This window comes from Callospermophilus lateralis, chromosome 3 (genome assembly GCF_048772815.1).
Source record: "Callospermophilus lateralis isolate mCalLat2 chromosome 3, mCalLat2.hap1, whole genome shotgun sequence".
In the NCBI taxonomy this organism is placed as follows: Eukaryota; Metazoa; Chordata; class Mammalia; order Rodentia; family Sciuridae; genus Callospermophilus; species Callospermophilus lateralis.
Genome location: NC_135307.1, coordinates 178630997 through 178652607, shown reverse-complemented (window position 1 = coordinate 178652607; position 21611 = coordinate 178630997). Strand labels below are relative to the sequence as shown.

Sequence of the window (21611 nt, the reverse complement as noted above, 5' to 3'; positions counted from 1 at the left end):
GTGAAAAAAGTGAGTCAGAAAGGTTAAAGTAACTCACCAAATATCCAGAGGTAATAAGCAAAAATCTGTATTCCAAACCCCCCTTCACCTCAATTCCATAGCACCCTCTTCACTCTCTACTACCCTGCCACCTCTCCAGGTAGCAGTTCACAACTGCCTGATCGATGACCAAATCAAAGTAAAATTTTTTATTTGGGGGCAGTGGAACCACAGAAGATTTCCTCACCTTCTAATATTACAGCTTCACGGGATGAGCTCCCTCTACACAGAGCAGCTCTTACTAGATAAGGAAGGGTAAATATACTAGGAAAAAAAACCCCTTCTCCTCTCAATTAAACTTTTTAGTTGGGATTCTGAAGAAGAAAAACAACAAGAACAAAGAGCATTTCAAAGAGACAAAAGGAAATGCTGAATCTGCTAATATAGCTAACTAATGCCAAAGGAGGATCTAATTGCAACTTCAGCATTCAAAAATGAAAAGTGAGGCGAGATCCTAGAGAGGTACAGTTTCTATGTCTTTTGGATTCTTCTTTAATTAGCCTCCCAGAATCTCAGCATTCCTGTTTGAATAATCCATATTTCTGGTTATTTATTCAACTCCCTACTGCTACACATTACCAAGCCATATGCTACAGAAATACATCACTTCATGTTTGCACTCAACCATCCAAAGACATTGGCAGTTGAGACCTTTAAGAAGCTTACGGGAAAGTCCCTGCAGAGTGTAGTTTTAAGGTTAGAAGACCCAAAAAGCCAAAAGCATCTTCTATATATGCTATTTGCTTGAGAAAAGGTGGGTCATTTCAACAAAAGGACAGGCAATTAGAAGGGTAAAGCAGGTAAACAAACACAGCACTCAAGAGAGCAAAGGTAGGATGCATCAGCAGAACAGTAAAGGCCTCTGGTTGATTTCCCATATTCCTGTCTGCCCATTGAAAAAGAATTCATTTTTAAAAGCTTTTCTCGAAGGAAGATTTTCAGTCAATCTGAAGTCTGGAATGTGCTGGGCAAAAGAATTCTCCCAACCCTTCACAAGCGTTTTAAAGAGAAGAAATTTTAAAAACACATCTCAATAGTCATAAAATAATTTTAAACACAAAATGATCATTGTCAAGTTTGTTATAAATAAACCTCAAATCACCAATAGAATACAAACTCCCTTAGAGTCCATTAAGTAGTTACTGAACTCTCCTGAAGATAATGTCAAGGTATGGGAAACAGCAGGTTGTTTGTAAGAAACACTATAGGAAATTCTATGTGTGGCAGGCTTAAAACCAAGAAAAAAAAAAAAAAAGCAAAAGAAAATATATACCCAAAGACAGTCTTTGTATGGGTGACAGAACTGTCTTTTTAGCTTCTGGAAACAGAAATCCTGACTTTTTTATTTCCGTGTAAGCCTGACCCTTAACATAGTACCTTATCAATATTTTAACCAAACTTGCATGTCTATAGTATAAATTATATTTAACGTATAGCATTAATTAAATATATATATATATTTAATATAGATCAAACTGAAAAAAAATTTCAACAGACTTTTCACTGTATATGAATGGAAGTTTCAAGATGGCAGACTCTGGCTCAATTTTTAAAAAATAACTCTACAATGATTAGAGAGCATTCAACCATTCAGACATGCTTCAGTGTCTCTCAAATTAAGAAACTGTCCCTGACCCTGAACAACACTCTTCTTACTGCCATCCCTTACCCTGCCATACCTTCTGTTCTCTATTCTCCTTCTTAGAGATCTTGAAAAGAATTATCAATATAAATGATCTTCCTCTTTTGTTTCCAACTTTAGGAAATTACTGAGAAACTAGCATGATGTCCTCTTTAAGGAATTTGGGCATACATAATAAAATATACAAGGAAAGTATTACAAACAAAAATTCTAGAGTTGTCCTACACGTTTTCATACTTCTATGCTTTGACACAGCACATATGCAACCCATTATTACATGTATAAATGAAAATATGAATGACTTGTTGTTAATAACAAAAATGAAACCAACACGGCATAGATAGGTCTATGTGGGATATACAAAAAATGGGACTAAGCTTAGAATGAACAAAAAAAATGTTTAAAAATTAATGGCTAGATTTTCCCAAAACCAACACAGTAAGGGAAGGCACAAAATATAAATCACCCTTCAATGCAGGGGTCATCTTACCACCTGACACAATAGGGCACCAACAGACCAAAATCCATTCATTCATCTGCTCTAACAGGATTGCCCAAACTCACCCATACCTGAAGACTGTTCTGTACAGATGGGAAACTCGAGGGCATTAAAAAACCACAGCTACAAGTTTTTAGATTCAGGCTAACAGTAAGGAGTTGGTAAAAGAGTTGGGAGAGTTAGGAGATCAGAATCATACCGGAGCATGAGATTCATCAGCTGAAGGCCCTCGCCCTTCAGGAAACGTTCACGATTGGAACTGAGCATCAGGCAGGAACACAGTGAGTCAAACAGATTCTCCATCATCTCCTGCTCCTCGGCTGTGCTGGGATTGTGTCTTTTAAACACCTGTCAAGCAAAGACAGCAGAAAGCACAGAGTTCTAAGAGAATGTCTTTTCATCACCCACCACCCACCAACTTCCTACGCCTGCCATCACAATAACCCCACCACTGAGGACACAAATTTACCATACTAAATCTCATCAGTTTCCATTTTGGAAAAACGGACCTTTCTGATTCATTGGTAATAAAATACATGGATGCCAGTTCATGTAAAAACACAACACTGGATCCATGAGTGACTCTCAGTTCTAAGGGGGCAGATTTTTCAAAAAAAGAAAAGGAAGGAAAACAAAACCCCAAGACCCATTAACTGAAATATAAAAGAAACAACTTTGTTCACTTCCCTCAAACCCTCTAGTGGCACAACCCAACCATATCAAGCTTTTCCCCCTCTTAAAAAGCTGCAACCCAGTGGGGCAAATCCTGGCTTAATGAAAGGAAGTTTCCTAACAGGGCTTTGGAACTGCTTCATAGAATGGCTTCATATGATAGCTGGGGCTCAAGTCAGGGGAAGGGCTTGGAGTTTTGTCTTTGTCAGAGTTGTAGGGCATGTTAAGAGAAGAGCCTTCCAGCAGTGTATGTATGTACAGTCAACTACAAGATGATCGATAATCTTGCAGGAAAGGGACTAACAGATTCACATTTGAAAGCTCTATTTTTGGGGTGGAGGCCAAGCCACTCAGGCTGCTGGCACCAAGATAGAAGCTGTATGCAAACTGACATCTCAGACACTCCCAACACTCTTAAGATTTTATCCAAATGATCTATTTCAGTCTTGTTTTTGGAATAACACAGATGAGATCTGTTAGGAGAAATCTTAACAGTGCTTTCAGAATGCCAGCAGAATAGCATTTCAACTGCATTTACATTTCTTTCAGTGAGCAAATGGCAGCTTCTGATTTCTCACTCCAGCCTCCAGTGCCCTACCATCCTCGGTGACCTCTTTCCTAAATGAATGTTTAATGGCAGACTGACAGGAAAGGAGGTGAATAATCGTGAGAATGGTTCAAGTGAAAGTCATGTGATATTCTTGGTCCAAGAACCTACATGAAGTAGGAAGGTCATCTCCTCTGGACTGGCAATCTCGTTATCAGAGGTGGGGAAAGGCTGGACCAAGATCCCAGTGATGCCTGGTCAGAAAGATGAATGACCAAGAAAAGGAGGCAAACCCCATGCCAGCACGGTGACCTCCAACCTGCCAACACGAGCCACGTGTTTTGAACCACGGCTTACTCCGTCCGGCAATTTCCAGCTCCGCCTCCCATTTAAAGTAGGCCATGTATCTTCATGGCAGACAGGAAGCATAAGAATTACTCACGGATAACTGCTGAAGAAGCACATCGATTCCATCCAGCTCCCCAAGCAATTCCCTGTTTTCTAAAAGGGGAAAAAAATAGAGGAAGAAAAAAAAATGAAGCTAACTGTCAGATTTTACAGCCGTCTAACACTGATACATCAGCAAACAAAATCAATACAGCTTGACAGAGTACAAAAGCTGCAGAGAGAGCGAGAGGGGAAGCCAGGGGATGCCAAAGGCAAGAGAGCTTGCTGTCATGATCTGAAACAAGCCTGGCTCCTATCCTAACAGAATATCAATACTGAGAGGGAGCCTCACCGTCATTGTCCTGCAGCAATATGGCCAGCACTTCACTGCAGTAGAGCTTGTTGGCATCGAAAGGCATCTTTGCCTGTGGGGAAATAGGAGAAATGAGAAAACCATTAAGGGGTCTTGCTTCCTTTCCCAGGACAAATTTTTCACACGTTAGAGAGAAATAGGAGCTAGGGAAAAGGCAGGTTAAGGGTTAAAGTCTGCCTCTGCTCTCCAGAGCCCAGACCCACGTGCTGAACAGCACACAGTGGACAGTCACAATGACTCTCCACCCCTACTGCAAAGGCCTAAATGTCACCTCCTCTGTGAAGCCTTCCCAGACCCTTCATTTTTGAGTCCAGAGACTATACATGTCTAAGATAAACCACAGAAAGTTTTGAACTTTTAAGACTAAAGCCCATGAAGTGTCATTCACAAGTTAGAACCAGAAAATTAGGTTGTAAATTAGCTGACACATGATCACAGAAGTTGAAAAGAAAGCAATTTCTTGTTTAGATTAGCTGAATGTATTTATAACAAAGTAGTTCCTTTGGATTTTCTTAATGCTTGGAATTTAATTTGAAATCATAAACCTATCTGCTTGTGTGCCATAATCTGCCTACTATTTAAAAAGGAAACCACATTAAATATGCAAAAACGTGTTAATATTTTAACACCGAAATTACTACCCACAATTCTTTCCCTGCTGAGTGCTTTGCTACTTGGAGATTCAGAGGGGACACATCTATCACACTGACTGTCTTTGATGGCTATCCACATGGCTGCCTCAGTAATAGTGAGACTTAGATATCTTCCCATTAACAATGCCCCTTGGATAAAGGTGCAGAGAGCAGCAAGTTCATTGCTATGTTTTTATTTATGGTACCTATGATCCTTAAAATGCAGCACATTAGACAATGACTGTTAATCAGCAGCAGCCTTTGCTATGTATCCAGGCTTTTTGAAATTTCTGTACCTGCAAAGGACAGAGGAAGTGTTTATCTTGGAGTTAACACTTCCATCACCTTCACACCACTTACAGTTATGTTTGGACATTGATTCTGTACTTAGGAAGGAAGAGTGGCACCTAATAAAGCATCACCCAGCACCATTTCAGTTTCTATGCAAGTTTGTTGAGCCAAAGTGTACCCCACGGGGTTGCAGAGGATGACCAGGCCTGACCCAGTGTAAGTTAAAAGATCTGTTAAGTGCAAAGTCTTACATGTGCTGACTGAACGGGATGCTCCCCGGGCAAGCTGGAGGCCCTCTTTCAAAAAATTTGTATAATAGCTGGGACTTAAATGTACTCTGCGGTGTTTCAGTTTAAGAAAAATGGTTTTATAAAAATCAAAACAGTAAGGTGAAAAGCCAAGGAGTGAGAATCTCCATTAGAATCAAGGATTTGCTAAAAGATCACTCAAATTATTTAAATCCCTAGCACTGCTACTATATTTTAACTGGTTTTAGCCACACCAACTTATACGCAACTTTTCAAGGGCCAGTGTTCTTTGAACAAGATGCAATTGACTTGAAGAAGCCTGAAGATGCAGGCCACCACAGCAACAGCCCATCTGTGATGACTGTTGAGTGCTTCTCATCCTTCATTTGACTTTATAAACTCCTATCTCTGAGTTAGAGTTTCTCTCTTCCTTTCAATAAACATTTATTGGGCACCTGCTGCATGCAAGGCACAGAATTAAACACAACAGCCAACAATGTGAACCTTGCCCTCTATTAGAGCATTTAAAAATATTACACTGAATTCAAATTAATGTTATTAAGTAGTACAGTCAAAAAGAAAGAAAGAGAGAGATGTATCTGATATACACCTGAATTTACTCACAAATGTGCCACCATTTATGTGCCACAAAGTCTACAGTTCACAAACTGTGTGCTCAGGTAGATGGGGTGCCATGTTGAATTTACCTCGGGGTATTTTTGAATTTTCAAGAAAAATATGGTAACTCATGACATCTACTGAGCACTGCACTAACTACTAGCGTGAAGTACATTTCTTATGACAATGGAGCTAGATTTTGAAAGTTGATAAAAGAACTGTGTGAAAATCAGCAAGGAACAGGAACAAGGGTGGTGGTAGTCAACCTGATGACAAGATCTGGAAGGCTGTGCAGTACCCAAAAGGCACACACTCAGCCATTTAGTAACCGTGGCAAACAAAAACGAAATAAGGGGCTGGGGTTGGAGCTCTGTGTAGAGCACTTGCCTAGCATATGTGAAGCACTGGGTTTGAACCTCAGCACCACATTAAATAAATAAATAAATGTATTGTGTCCTTATACAATACACACACACACACACACACACACTCACACTCAAACACAGAATGAAATAAAACATTTCTTTCAATTTATGTGTGCTCTTTTTTCAAATAGTTACTGAACTATTAGATTATGCATATACGTTAAATTATTTGGGCCTAACTACTTAATAAACAGAACGCGAGGTATTTTTTGGCATGGAGGCACTTTAAAAACAAATTACTGAGTACTTAAAGCACCATGAGTGGGAATCTATGACCCAAGCAACATTTCCTGGTCTATTTCCTAATCTGAAAAATGGAAATTAAAAATAACATTTCTTTAAGAGAATTTCTATGAGCATTAAATAAGATAAAAGATGAAAGACCCAACAGATAGTATATATGGTAAGCTCTTCCAGTGACTAGACCCCAAAATGCTCTTATGGTCGCTTGTTATGTGGTCTTAGCCGAATAGCCCTGCCTTTGTAACCTAATTTTTCTGGGGCTATAAGATCTTCTTTATGAGGTGGCTGCATTAAGTGAAATGGCACATACATAAGAGGCACTCAAAGCTGAGCTGCCCTCTGCTGAGGATTCCTAGTTGCCCAAGACACCTCCAGCTTCAGCTGTGTGGTCTGATCATATAAGGAGTTCCTGATTTACCCAAAATAACATTTTAAAAAACCAAAAAATTCATCAACTTTTTTTTTTTTGAATTTTTGTTGTTGTTGTAGTTGGACAGAGTGCCTGACTTTATTTTATTTGTTTATTTTTACATGGTGCTAAGGATCAAACCCAGTGCCTATTATATGCTAGGTAAGTGCTCTGCCACTGAGCTGTAACCCCAGTGCTCTTTCTTTTGGTACCAGGAGTTGGACCCAGGGGCACTTAACCACTGAGACACATACCCAGCCCTTTTTAATTTTTTATTTGAAGACAGGGTATTGCTATGTTGCTTAGGGTGTTGCTAAGTTGCTGAGGCTGGCTTTGAATTTGTGATCCTCCTGCCTCAGCCAGCCTCCTCCTGCACCCCCAGCTGTTGGAATTACAGGTGTGCACCACCATGCCCAGTTCACCACTTTCATCTTATGATACAAGCCCTCTGATTGAAAAATTGGCATGAAAGAGAAACCTGATCAGGGAAACAAAATGATGAGGCCCCACGACTCCCAACACTGAATTCTCAGTGCTTCAGAACCTGAGCATTGCACCAGCTGGGAAGCTGCTTGGTAAGGGGAGGCCCCTCCAGAGAAACCAAGTGACCACACCAGGCCCAGCTCTCACTGGCTCTCCCATCTACTTCCATGAGGTTGGGTGAGGTATTCCCCCTCTCTGGGATTCCTTCTTATCTGTAAACTGGGGACAGCTTCATGCTCTTGGAAGAGCTATTTGTGAGGATTAGAAATATGTATGTCAGGATCCAGAGAAACATTGTGCACACAGAGGGCAGTTAATATGTAAAACTCATTATCATACGGGGAAAACTTCTAGTAATGGTGAGGATGACAACCACATTTTAATCTAGTAGTAAGAAATAAAAGAATCTAGGCCAGCCAGGAAGGAAGGAGTCTACCCTTTCTTTCATGTCTAGCCATGAATTTATCAAGGAAACTTTATTTCTGTTTAAATCTCAGCCAGATATTACACAACACCAAACTGCCAAGTTACAAAAGCATTTCATCAAAACCAGGAGAAAGGAGAATGAACGTGGCAGGTACAGACTCTTGGTTTTTGCAAAGCTAACCAGTGGGACTTGGAGCGTGTAGGCTCTCTTTATCCAGGAGCCTGGTGATCCTAAATCTTTCAGCTGTCAGAGTAATTACTGAATCAAGCATAGGTCTGTACTCAGCATGTACTAGCCTTGAATAAAATTAAACTTCACCTTTTTGGGAACTGCTGCTTTTTTGGAAAGTACAAAACAATTATGCTACCACCTGCAGTCAGAAGCTGTAGGTTATATCTGCAGTTCACCTCTGGTACCTGGAACACATGGGGCAAGTTCAGACACATCTACAGCTCCGTACAACTGTCGAAGCAGATTGGGCCCTGCAAAATCACCACCTCTGGTCATCAGAGGCAAAGGACTTCTGCATCAACCAGTTGTACATGTAGTTCTCAAGTCATTAACACATATGCTGAATGCTACAACTGCTTCTGGAGCATGATTTAACGGGAAAATAAATTGGGAATCTTAATTTTGTTTCTTTAAAAAAGAAAAAAAACCTTCTGGGTTGGTGCCATTTTCAACAGCATATAATATCCTACTAAGTTTGTATTCCCCATTTTAAAAAATGCTGTGACGCAGTTATTGCCGCCACTAGTGATCTGCTTACCTACTAATCCATTTAGTGCAATCATGTGCAATGGGCTTTATCCTCATTAGAACAAATTAGTGAGGTTTCATTTGGTGGATGAAAAAATATCCATGAATATCTCTATATACTGAGAGCTTAGCTACCAGTAAAAAGGAGATATCCAAGACTAAAATGCCTGTCACCAATGTGTCACTCACTTAAGAATTACTCAAGGATTACTGAATAATATGGGATGATCAAAGAACAAGGTTTTTACCCAGCAATCTAGACAGAAGCACTCTAGAACCTTGGCTCTCATGCTTCAGCTCACATCCCTGCCACCAGAAGGGCTGGGTAAAGTACAAAATGCTGGGCTCCACTCCCAGCCTTGAAGATACAGGTTCTGGGGGGACACAAGAATCTGCATTTTGTATAAGTTGCCAGGTGATACTGAAGCTCCTGAATAGAAGCCACATTTTTGGAACATCTAGGAGAAGACAGAGACCCAGACCTTTATACGGAATTCGTGGATATTTGCCAGGAAGAAAATTAGCACACAAAACATGAAATTTTCCCAGGTACTGCAATGCTCCATTGAGGTGAGTGTCACATGTTAGGGGTACACATGGAACCCAGATCTATGAGCTCCCACCTAAAACATAAGGGAAAAAAATGAAGAGGCTGGTTTTCAGAAAAGAGGGCTGCATGGGCTGGGGCAGAGCACCACCTGGGAAAGGATGCAGGAGGATGCGCTGGGGCAGGGGCTTCCCTTCCAGCTCCAGGGCTAGAGCTGAGGTCTGGGTTTAGACAAGGCACTTGATATAGATCTATAGGTCTCAATTCCAAATTTTTAAATCTACAATATAAAAATTTCCTTTCAATTCTAAAAAGGGAGAAGGCTCCATGGACAGGCAGGGGTCTCCTGAAGGCCGTGTTCAATCAGAAACACAGAAGGAAGACAAGGGTCATGTCTGCTGGAGTGTGAATCAGCAGAGGGTAAAGCCTTTTGATCTTTGCAGAGCAGGGGAGGGGTAAGTTATCAAATTGTTTACAAAGGTCAAAAGGTTTCAAAATTGAAAAAGGAAAAGGCTATCCCAGGCCAGGTTAAGGGGCCTTAAGGTACATGTTTAAAAATGTTAATAGACCCTATAATCTTAATGGTCCAAAACAGGAAATAACCCAAAGGTTTTTCAATACTGAAGTGCATGAACAAAGTGTCATATACTCACACAATAAAATACTGTTCAACAATACCAAAAATCATATTACTGAAGCACATAACCCAGGTTGAATTTAAAAGCTCTGTGTGCTGAGACAGCTGTACCAAAATCGTATACATTGCATGATTTCAGACAAAATGAACCTATGGTTAGAAAATCATTAAATCCTTTGCTTGAAAATAAATGTCTATACATTTTATGTCACTGTTACTACTTCTGTATAGTATTAGTTTTATATTTGTAAGATTATAGAATTCAGTAAGTTACTGTTAAGTAACTTACATCTAGAGATAGGAAAAGTCACCTGTGTAGGAACACAGATTATAAAAAAAAAAAAAGTAGGCAGGAGAGGTGAGCTCTGGGGTAGGGGCATCAGCATCGCTGGAGGAAGAGCTTTTATAGTGATGGCAACCGAAAATGGAGTTTTACATCAGTCTGCAGAACTAGGACAGGTAACAAGAGGGTTACATTTCTAGAGACCAGTGGATCTTAGCCAGGGTGGTACATTAGAAACACATGTGGAACTCTTCTAACTACACTAATGTAGACCAAAACATGACTTGAGACTGAGACAGTGGGGGTTGTAGTGTAGAAATCTGTGTTTTAAATATCCACGAGTGGTTTTAACACAATCACCAGCTGCAACACATGGCCATCATTTTTCACAATTCAGCATTATCACCACATTTGGTCTTCAGTGTCATCCTAATCCTGTGAGTTGGGTTCTCCAAAGAGAAAACAGGGGCCAGATAAGTGAAGGGACTATGGCCCATAGTCACGTGGCTAATAAGGGAAATCAGGATCTAGGTCCAGCACTCACTCTGACTCATCTGATGCTGATGCCAGAGAAGATTATAAAATGTAAGTGCAAGGCACTGCATTTAAAGACGGGAAGACTTTCTTTCATTAATGTTCTGGGAAACACAGGGTTTTTCTAAGAAAACTTGTTTACTAGTAACATAACCAAATAGCATTTTGATGTTTAAATACCCTGAAACCTTGAAAACCTGTTTTAGAGACAGCGATGTGACTATGTATGCCCTGAGGAATACACAAACACTGTGCCTGTGAGGTGTGAGTCAATAGCTTGTTCAAATATCAAATAGGCCTCTTTATTACTGTCAAAAGGGTAAAGAAATCCAAGGTAAACGCCCAAAGGTCTCAATCTCCCTCCCTATATAACCAGTCCCTCTTCCCCGCCAAAAAAAAAAAAAAAAAAAAAGACCGGCAAGTTTCAACATCTGACAGAGAAATTTGTCCTGACTTCCTAGAGACAAAAACTATTGGATTTTACATGTTTAAGGTTGGGGTCATGACCCACAGCTGCTGCTCCAATTTAGGTGGTCACTGAGAACTGTCCTCTCCCCTTAACTTGGTTTCTGCTTCCTTCTTCCCTACCCCTGACTCCCAAAAGGTTTCAAGGTGTTCGAGAATAAAGACATGTGAATACTGAGAAAAGAAGGGCGGGAGTGTAGGGAGATGTGAAGGGAATTCATGGGGAAACAAATGCAACTCAGGAACCAAGGGAAGCCCCGACTTGGAGAAGATGTCCATGCACGGATCAGCCACCCGATGAGTGCAGGGATGAAAGGAAAGGGGCGTCGGGTCAAGGGGTTCAGTGCACTGAGCCTGCCAGGCAGATGCCCCCACACCTGCCGAGGTGAGAGCTAGGCTAGCGAGTATCCTCGTCTACATGTCACTTAAGTCTCTGTGACAGAGGTCATGGGGACCAATGGTCCAACATGTAGGGCTGGGGAAGGGTTAGGCTGCCCAAGAGGCAGAGAATGGTGGCTATAGCTAACCTTCATCCTTGGCCCTGCCTAGACAGTGGAGGTGGTCCACCCCGGTCTTTCTGGATCTCTACAACACTGAACCATAGCAAGTCCAGGACCACCTTTCACTCCTGCTACAAATAAGTACCTCCTGCTTACTAAAAGTTGGAATCCTTGCCTGCAGTAGCATACAAGCTGTTCCAAACTACCTATCAACACACCTGTGGTCAAGGCGAATCTGAAATACCTTTGACCTCCCCATTTACTATATGGACAGCTCTGATGGCTAACAAGGAAAGAGAATAAACAATCCTACCACAATATGGATAGAGGATATAAATATGACGCTAAAAGAGATGAATACAAATGCCTGATACACACTACACAAAGCCAATACTTGACTTGATTTTAAAGTTCCAAATTTAAATAACAATACCAATTTCACTCATCAGATTAACAAAACCATAACAAAAATACTCGAGGGTTTATAGGTAGCTGGAATTCTCAAATTAATGGGGCAGTCTTTACAGAGGACAATTTTGCAATACCTCGAAAAATGTTAACGTGCTTACCATTTACCCTTGGGCTCAGTTCCACTCTAGAAATTTATTACCCAGATAAGCTGAGGCAAGTGTGTAAGAAAAAAAATGAGTGTGTGTATATGAGGAATTTCACTGTATCACTGTTTATACCGGGCAAATGCTTATCAACCAGGAATGGCAAAATTAACTTTGATACATCTGTACAATGGAATACCGGGCAATCATCAGTTCAGTGAAAAAATAATTCACATTAAGAAGACATTATAGGGGCTAGGGCTGGGGCTGTAGCTCAGTGGTGGAGTGCTTGCCTGGCATGTGTGAGGCACTGGGTTCAATCCTCGGCACCACATAAAAATAAACAAATAAAATAAAGGCCTTCTGTCCATCTACAACTACAAATTTTTTTTTTTTTTTAAGAAGAAGACATTATAGAATTGTTTGTGTAACACACATAAAACGCTTTCCTATATATGCACAGAAAGTTTTTGGAAGAACAGACATACATTGCTAACAGTAGCTGCCTCTGTGATATGGAACTGGAAGGGATCTTTTTTTTTTTTTTTAAAGAGAGAGGTGAGAGAGAGAGACAGACAGAATTTTTAATATTTATTTTTTAGTTTTTGGCGGACACAACATCTTTGTTTGTATGTGGTGCTGAGGATCGAACCCGGGCCGCACGCATGCCAGGAGAGCGTGCTACCGCTTGAGCCACATCCCCAGCCCTGGAAGGGATCTTTTTTTAAAAAAGAAGAGAATAAGCAAAGAAAGGGCTAAGAGGCACTAGAAGCTTCCCAAACTAGATCCTAAGGCTTGAGGAAGATAATCTGTATCAACAACCCAGGGTCAGTCGGGCCCAGAGCAAAGACAGGCAGGACAGCAGTGCCACCAAGCCACACTCACCTTCAGCCTCTTCAGGAGCCACTGCAGGAGCCCCTGCTGGGCGGCCTCGGTGCACATCTCAGGCCGGAACTCAGCCATGTTTTCCACGATCGCTGAAAGGAGACAGGCACCAGTCACGGGGGTGGGGGGTGGGGGGTGGGGTTAGGGCAACTTTGTTTCCATCTGCAACAAGCTGGCTTCCCAGGACAAGCATCGATTCCCTTCCCACCTCCCTGTACTCCTCCCAGCCAGATGCTGTGCTGTCATTTTTAGATTTAACTAGGGAGATGCTGCGGGTCTTTTCTTCAAGTTACATTACAAGCAAAAGTCACAGCTGAAAATGATGGCATTCACAACGGGAGAGTGACAGGCGCTCTGCACTAATGGGGCCCACAGAAGGGTGGCTGTGTGCTTGGGAAGGCCCCGTGGCTGCTGGTATGCTGGGTCCCCGAGACCTGGAACCACAGGCAGAGGGCTAGGCAGAAACCTCAGGGAAGAACCAGGGGTGGGGACTCAGAGTCTCTTGCTCTCAGGATTCATCCATTTTCAGCTCTCTTCCCCTGCATCGTGGGAACCAGGACATTACAAAAAGGCAAGCACAATGTTCTTAATTGAACAAAGTAATATGCACAGAGGGGAAAGGCCAGGCTGGCAGAAGTAGCCTCCAGGTACTAGGAAGCAAATAATCAGTCCTGCTATCTCCTACCATAGCAAGTGTTCACCACAGAAAAATTAAAAACGAGAAGCAGGGCTGGGGATGTGGCTCAAGCGGTAGCGTGCTCGCCTGGCATGCGTGTGGCCTGGGTTCGATCCTCAGCACCACATACAAACAAAGATGTTGTGTCCACTGAAAACTAAATATTAAAAAAAAAAAAGAGTTGCAAATTTGCAATTAAAAAAAAAAAAAAACGAGAAGCAAAAATGGAAGGTATTGTATGACTATGATATTTTTTAAGATATCACCTATAGTCCTTAATACGTCAGATGTTTTCCTTCCCTTCCCTTCAGGGCCCCTTTTGCTTCATTTCTTAGAATACGTTACTATCACTAAGCAACGCAGTTCGGTGTTTTCTAAGCACAACGCCCAGACACACTATACTGGGTGTGAAGTTTGAAAGAAAAAAGGCTCAAAACATCCCCACACCCCTACTTCTTGCTCACTCCTCCGCCCAGGTTGGCCTCACCAACAGCAAGTAAAGAAAGGCCAGGCGGTCCCTGGGGGAGGGTGACACAACACAAGACTGAGGATGCAGAGCCTGAAAGATGAGGTCATTTCAATACCCTCGATTACTTTTTCACATTTTCTAAGAAAATCAACTCATTCATTTCAGTCTCCTGGCTCTATCTTGTTCCTGGACTTTAGACAGTTTCCGCTGCCCCCTGGGAAAAACACCCAAACTTCTTGGCAGGTTTATAAGGTCTCCCCAAAACCTGGACAAAACATCCGCCACCACTTTCATCTCCCACTGCCAAGTGCACATCTAACTGTTCCCAAAGCGCCCCCCCCTTCATGACTGCAGAGGACACTCCTACTCAGAGGCCCTGCCCCACTCCTCAAAGGCACCTCCCTTCTTACTCAGCCCTGGTACCCACCTGCTCCTAAGAGGCAATTTGGAGACCCTTCCTTGTGGTGCCCACAGAACTTTCCTCTGGCTCCTATTATACCATTTCTCCTGGGATTGTCTTTCCTAACAGTTCACCTCTTAAGGAGGAAGGCCATGCCTACCCAGGGCCTAGCATGGTGCCTGTGGGGCACCCAGGACAGCAGACAGGGATGATCTCCTCCCAGTTCTTGGCAGGTGCCCAACCTGAAACAGACAATCTCTGTAGACGGCCAGGCTGGGGCCTTTTCCACTACACCAGGCCCTTTTATTAACAGTAAGCTGACTTTTCTTTTGATAAGCTTCAGATTCTATAAAATCCAGCATTAGGGTAACAGAGAACGATGCCAAATTCTGGCTCTAGACTAGCGCTTATTCTCTCTTCTCTTACTCCCTGGGTGCCCATCTTCCCTCTGCTTTATGATAATCCTCACTAAAGAAAGTCTAGAACTACAAGAGAAATCTTTGGCAAACACAAAGGAGCAGAGAGAAAATCTAATCTCATCAAAATTCCTGCTTCCACTGGGCCTCATTCCTGTCTCAACTTGGCTCACAGCTATGTCACCTCTGGTCTTATATGGCAGGACCAGTGATGAAGAGGACAACCCAAAAGCACACTTTTAAATAGGCTATTTGTTTGGCAACTTTGCAAAAGGAAGGACTGGAAGATTTGAGGAGGGGAAGGAAGAGGAGAAATACTGCAGAGGAATCCACTTAAATGTTCATCTGATACAGGGGCAGCCAAGTGAGCAGCAGTATTTCAACCCAGAGTTTACAAAGCAATCTATATTTAAGAAGAAGAATAAACACTGTTTTTCAAAGAAAATGTCCTTCCTCTACAGATACACTGCTGGCCAAAAGTTTCTAGTTCCACTGAAGGAGAGTGATTAGAAAAACCAACACACACAAAAAAAATGACTTAAAAACTTTAAATATACACTTTTCCAGGGTGGGGGATGGGATCCTTAGTAGATTTCATCCTGTTTTGGAGGCAAAGGCCTGCAAAGGGAGCCCCTGCTCTGATCATGGAAGGTATATACCTCCTCAGTGGATTTCTGCTTTTATTACCTGCAAGCCAAACCCAAACTACAGTTATATGAAATGTACACACGAGTCTTCGTTTCTGAAAAGGCAGTTTGGGAAGAGCAGGAAAGAAAACACTCCGTGTTGACTCGATTATAAGGGAGGAAGGGCGAGGAGCACAGGGCCCGCAGCAGTGCCCTCCGGCTTACCCAGCGTGTTGTGGACGCCGTCCGCCTCCTCCCTCACAGACTCATCCAGCCGCTCCAGATTCTGCACCAGCAGCGCTACCACCTGCCCATCCACCTGCAGGAACAAGGAAGCAAAAGGAGAGAGGGACACATGTCACAAATAGGCTCCACATGTTCCCACTCCCACACTCACATCTCCTCTATCTGTGTGAACACAGCAAGCCTTAATCAGCAGCCTGCATTGCCTGGTGCTCGCCTACCCCTTTCCCGTGAGCCCTGAAATGCCCTGGGGCAAGGAAAGGGCAGCAGCCTTATCTCTCAGGAGAATGCTGGAGCTGAAGGAGGCAAAGTGAAGGTCAAGGTCACAAGGCAGTGCTGACCAGAGCTGTGCTGGAACCCACACCTGACACCAAGCCGGAGCCCTTCTCCTCCTCAGTGGCGCTTCCACACCTCACCAGAGGGCCAGCTGGGGCCAGGCCAATGGCTCACTCAAGCCCAAACGCACTCCTGGAGCACAGCACAGAGCTGTGCAGTCGGCAGGTTTACCAGCCACACTACGCTGGCCTCAAAATTTAGGGTTAAACTCAAAACACTCTTTCTTCCCACGCCAAGCTTTTATGAAAAAATTTCTACTTCTTTCTTAAAAAGAATCTTAACAGGACAAAATGCGTGGTATCTGAACCACATTTAATGGACAGAAACGCCACTGTGCTTCTCTTATTTGATTCACACGTTTGGAGATAAACAAGAAACTTGAAGTAGCCATGTGGTAGATAGAGCCTCTCCCGAGAGCTGGGGACTTCACCAGGAACTCACAGCTAGAGAGCAGGGGCAGCAAAAGAACAGGCCGGTTCCCTTCAGGTTGGGAGAAGCAGCACTCTCCCACCTTGGCTCCTCCTGGGCACAATCTGTGCTGTGGGCAGACTGCCCTGGGGGATCCCAAGCCATGCCAGGGAGGGAAACCGAGGAAATACCTAATGTTCTTGGGCTGGGGTTGTGGCTCAGAGGTAGAGTGTTTGTCTCACATGCACGGGGAACTGGGTTCAATCCTTAGCACCACATACATAAATAAAATAAAGGCACTGTATCCATCTACAACTAAAAAAAAATTAAAAATTTTTTTTGAAGGAGGAGGAGGAGGAAGGAGGAGGAAGGAGGAAAAGGAAGGAAGAGGAGGAAGGAGGAAGGAGGAGAGGAAGGAGGAGGAGGATGAAGGACAAAGGAGGAGGACGAAGGAGGAGGAAGGACAAAGAGGAGGAGAGAGGAGGGAGGAAGAGAGGAAGGTGAAGGAGGAAGGAAGAAAAGGAAGAGGAGGAAGGAGGAGAGGAAGAAGGAAGAGGAAGGAGGAGGAGGACAAAGGAGGAGGAAGGACAAAGGAGGAGGAGGAGGAGGGAGGAGGAGGAAAGAAGAGGGAGGAGGGAGGGAGGAGAGAGGAAAGAAGAGGGAGGAGGGAGGGAGGAGAGAGGAGGAAGAGGAAGAGGAAGAGGAAGAGGAAGAAGAAGAAGAAGAAGAGGAGGAGGAGGAGGAGGAGGAGGAAGAAGAAACAGGAATGGTGGCAGTGTAATGGGGAAGCTAAAGCAGGAGGACTGCAGGTTGAGATCACTGCCTCAACAATGGTCTCAAAAATAAACAAATAAACAAATGGGCTGGGGATGCAGCTCAGTGGTACAGTGCCCTGGATTCCCATCTCCAGTACTTAAACCACTCAAAAACCAAAACCACAAAAATTAAAAAGAAGTGACTATCCGCCGGGTGACAGCATTCCAAGTGGGCAGTCACGAGGACACAGTCTGCTGCATGCTGGTGGTGTGTCCTCATCCCCAGAGCCTCGGTGTCCTCACTCAGGAAAAGGGGTAGATTGCAAAGATTAAATGAAAATATGACAGGCCTCACCCTGGATTTGGTGTAAGGCAGCAGCTGAGAAACTCAGTAGAGGGTGTGAATCCAGCCCTCACCCCTTCTGAGGCCTGATTATTCCCTGCTCACATTCCCTAGGTGAAAGCCAAGTACCTCAAAGGCAGGTTCCTCACCTTAGTCTCGGTACACCCTGGGTCCAGCCCCCCCTTCCCACACACTTCACCACATGGGAGCACTGATGGACGCCTGCCGCTCTACTTGGCCTCAAGGAGTCCTCTCTCACTTTTACAGATAAGAGAACAAAAGCCTGGAGAGGTTAATTGGCCTGGTCCAAAGTTACAAAGGCGATGGCAGAGACCCAGCTCTAAAGACCATTTTTTCCCATTATATCCTATTACTTTGGTGAGAAGAGAGAAGGAAATGATCTTGTTCAGCCGCGCTTCCTGAGCACTCTGAGGAAGACAGGCACTCTACAGACCTGGTCCAAACTCGGCCTGCGGAAGGAAGCTCGGGAAGAGGGACAGACGTGGAACAAGGCCACTCCGCTCTTTCTGGGTGAGACTCCAGGGAAACACCTATTCGAGAAGAAAACCTGAAATGACTGACCAAGTTGCGCCACCTGAATCACAAGCGAGTTACCTTTCTAGGCTCTCCTTTGTGCCTGGTGGGCGCAGAGTGGGAGAGACTCCTGGAGGGGACACTGATGACAGAGCTGAAGGCGCCCACACGTGGGAAAGAGCTGCTTTCCCCTCACATACCAGGAGACACACAATCTTGCTCTCAAATCTCACAGCCAGCAAGAGCGTCACCGAAGAAATCTACTGCAATGTTTTTCTTAATTAATTGGACAATTTGGGTATGTGAGAGAAAACAGAAAAACAGCTGGGGGAAGAGTATGAACCATGTCACAGTTTGCTTTTCCCTAAATCACCCTGATTGACTTATAATCTCTCCGAATCCTATAGCAGCAGACACTGTGACTCAGCTGTGTATCAAACTGCTTGTCAGTTCTGCAAACTGCTTCACGGGCTTCAATTGCTTATTGCACTTTATCTGCATTATTTCCCCTTTTCCTTGATTCTTAGTTATGCTTCCCATCTCTGCTGTCTGCAAAGTGGTGGGGACAGTGGCAGTGAGCGACAGTGGCAGTGAGCGACGCACCCAAATCCTAGAGCTGAATGGCTATGGATAATGGGCGTCTGGCTGGAGGAAAATCTTTTTTCTTGTTGCGGAAATCTAACTTCTAACAGGCAGCCTTTTTAAGCTTTGCAAAGTGTGAAACTTTATGTTTAGTTGGGTTAAATGCAATTTTATCTGATTGCAGAAGGGCCAAAAGCAGTCAAAATACATTTAGCTCAGAAAACCCCTGGAAAAGTATTTATATTATGTATAGCTCTGGATATTGCCTAGTAAGAAGGACAAATTAGCATTCTGTCCTACTCCCGCTAACCCCTTGGGTCTACCTTCCATTTTCTGAACCTGTGACGAAGTCTGAAACTAAAAACAGATCCTGCTCCAGGATTAAAGCATCAGCCAGAACAACCCTGGCCTTGAAAATCAGGACTCTCTCCCTGTCCTTTTCTGATAAGTCCCTGGTTATTTCTGCCCATCAGCAGGTCTCCCAGACAACATTCCAGAAGGTCTTAATCACACAAAGTTCAAGGGCATATTCAGGCACTGTTTTCCACTAGATCAAAGAGGATGGATATAAGAGAAGAGGAGAAAATAAAGAGAGAGGCAGATGAGAGGGTTTGAGGGAGGATTCTTTTTCTGTCTGGTACAATCTGCCAACAAGCTTTCCCCAGAGTTTTCCACCTACTAGGAATTTCAGACCTAGAAAATAATAATAAATATAAAACCCCACAACCACTGAATCTCGATCAAACAAATCTTGACGATACACATGGTGACATGGTCATAAGGCGGGACTCAGGCCTGCTGTACCGCAGCTGACAGCAGTGTCCTTTCCATTCCTGTCCCTCGGATTCACTATCTGCACAGCCACAGTGGTCTTTTGAAGCGTCGGTCAGACTGTTACGACCCTGTGCATGCTGGCCTCATGACGGACAATGCCTCTGGCACCCAGGTGGACTGGCCCCGACCTTCCCCCACGAGCCAGGCTGTACTCCACAGGATGGCCCTTTTCTGTTCCTTCACTATGTCACACTCATTCCTGTCTGTCTCTGCCCTTGTTCCACCTTGCTCTAGCTCATTCTGAGTGGCTGGTTTCTTGTCACCCAGAATCCAGGCCTTTCCTGACTTCCTGTTACCCAATACCACATCACTCTATTTTAATTCTCTGCGTAACAGACAATCACTCTGATAGTTTTCTTGTTCATTTATTTACTCTTTCTCCCTAGACTAGAACATAATCTCCACCAAAGCAGAGACTCTTTCATTCTTACAATTACACACCTGAGTGCCTAGGTTCAGGAACATGCCGAGAATTCAGTAAGCACTGAGTGAATGAATGAACAAGTGAGTTTTGCTTAGGAACAAAGATGAGGGCAAGAACATTAATGGAAATGGGAAGGAACAGGCCAGAAATGGACAGCGAGCACCTATAAAGCAACATGAGACGTGCTAAGCTGGGTCTCGCCTGAGCAGCACAAATACGATACCAACCAAGTTCCAGCCAACCCAATCTGGAGCCCCAAGCTTAACCCTTACACGGAGTCATTGAAGGGCAAGAACGGTATAGAGGGTAGTCCCCAGCTCTTCACATCAAAGCCACTTTTGTGAAATCCTTTATGACTCCTAGCCTGTTGATGGTCCAGCCACACTTGCACCTGCTCTGGCTGCGACACCCCCATACCCTCTCGTGGATAAGCCTCCTCCAGACCGTGGCCAGCACCTGAGCTCTGCAGCCAACTCTGATTCTTCTCCATGAGGCGTGACCACTGCATCCTCTTCATTTCACAGAAGCCTGAATCTCTCTCAGCCCTTCTCGATACTCGACCTCGAATGACCATTGCTTATTTTTTTCCATTAAAACAAACACACACACACTAAACCTCTATCTTTGCACGTCTTATTTAGGCCTATGCCATCTGAACAGTTTCTGAATTATTATTAAAAATGTTTTTTGAAACATTTTTTCAACTGAAAAAATACTTGAGTTTAATAACCTTCACAAATATCCCACTATGTAGCAGATGACACTTGTCATTTTACCTTGACATTTACCAACTGCTTAATATCTGCCAGGCTCGATACCTTTACAACAATAATGGCCCACATTTATCGGATGTTTACTCTGTGCCAGACTGTCCTAGAGACTTGTTAAATATCTCAGTTATCCCTCACGTTGGCACTGTGCAATGGGCCTACTATTATCTCCATTTTATAGACAAAAAAGCAGAGTATGGAGTGGTGGGGTAGCTCTCCCAAGGACACACAATTGGTAGTAACAGAGCCACCACTCTGACTGCTTTCCCAACAGTGACCACAACTCAAAAAAGACAAACTTAGAAATCTATAATGCAATTTGCCAAGTTCCAGGAGGTACAAAGTGCTAGGGGAACACAAATTCCACTGAGGTGATGAGTTTGGAAAAATTCAGAAGAGCTGAGGTTGAAGCTGGGCTTCACAGGAGGAGGAGGAGCAGGAGTGCTCCAGGTGACCTGGAGAAGCAGGCATGCCAAGCTCCAGGCAGTGTGAGACAGGCACGGGACTCCCAAACTCACGGCAAATTTGGGAGTAGTAAGTAGAGAAATCACAGCAGTCTAATCACTACTCCAAAGCCACCTTCGGAGGAGTAAGCCACAGAAATGCCATCAAAGCAATATACCCTCACAATTACTACTCTCTAGAAAGGAGTCCATTTGCCAAATCCACCTGTTCCAAAGCACAAACATGTCTTCA

The 21611-nt window shown here is 43.6% G+C and overlaps 1 protein-coding gene across 1 annotated transcript in view; it reads right to left on the bottom strand.

Annotated features, from left to right (window-relative positions):
- The window catches only part of Ctnnbl1 (catenin beta like 1), a 159594-nt gene that overhangs the window by 81679 nt on the left and 56304 nt on the right, over nucleotides 1-21611 (bottom strand). Inside the window, exons 6-10 of the mRNA XM_076849081.1 lie at nucleotides 15912-16005; nucleotides 13100-13191; nucleotides 4139-4211; nucleotides 3842-3900; nucleotides 2380-2528 (exon numbers count right to left, since the gene is read on the bottom strand). Coding sequence (XP_076705196.1) covers nucleotides 2380-2528; nucleotides 3842-3900; nucleotides 4139-4211; nucleotides 13100-13191; nucleotides 15912-16005 — 467 coding nt within the window. The remainder of the gene's footprint in view (nucleotides 1-2379; nucleotides 2529-3841; nucleotides 3901-4138; nucleotides 4212-13099; nucleotides 13192-15911; nucleotides 16006-21611) is intronic.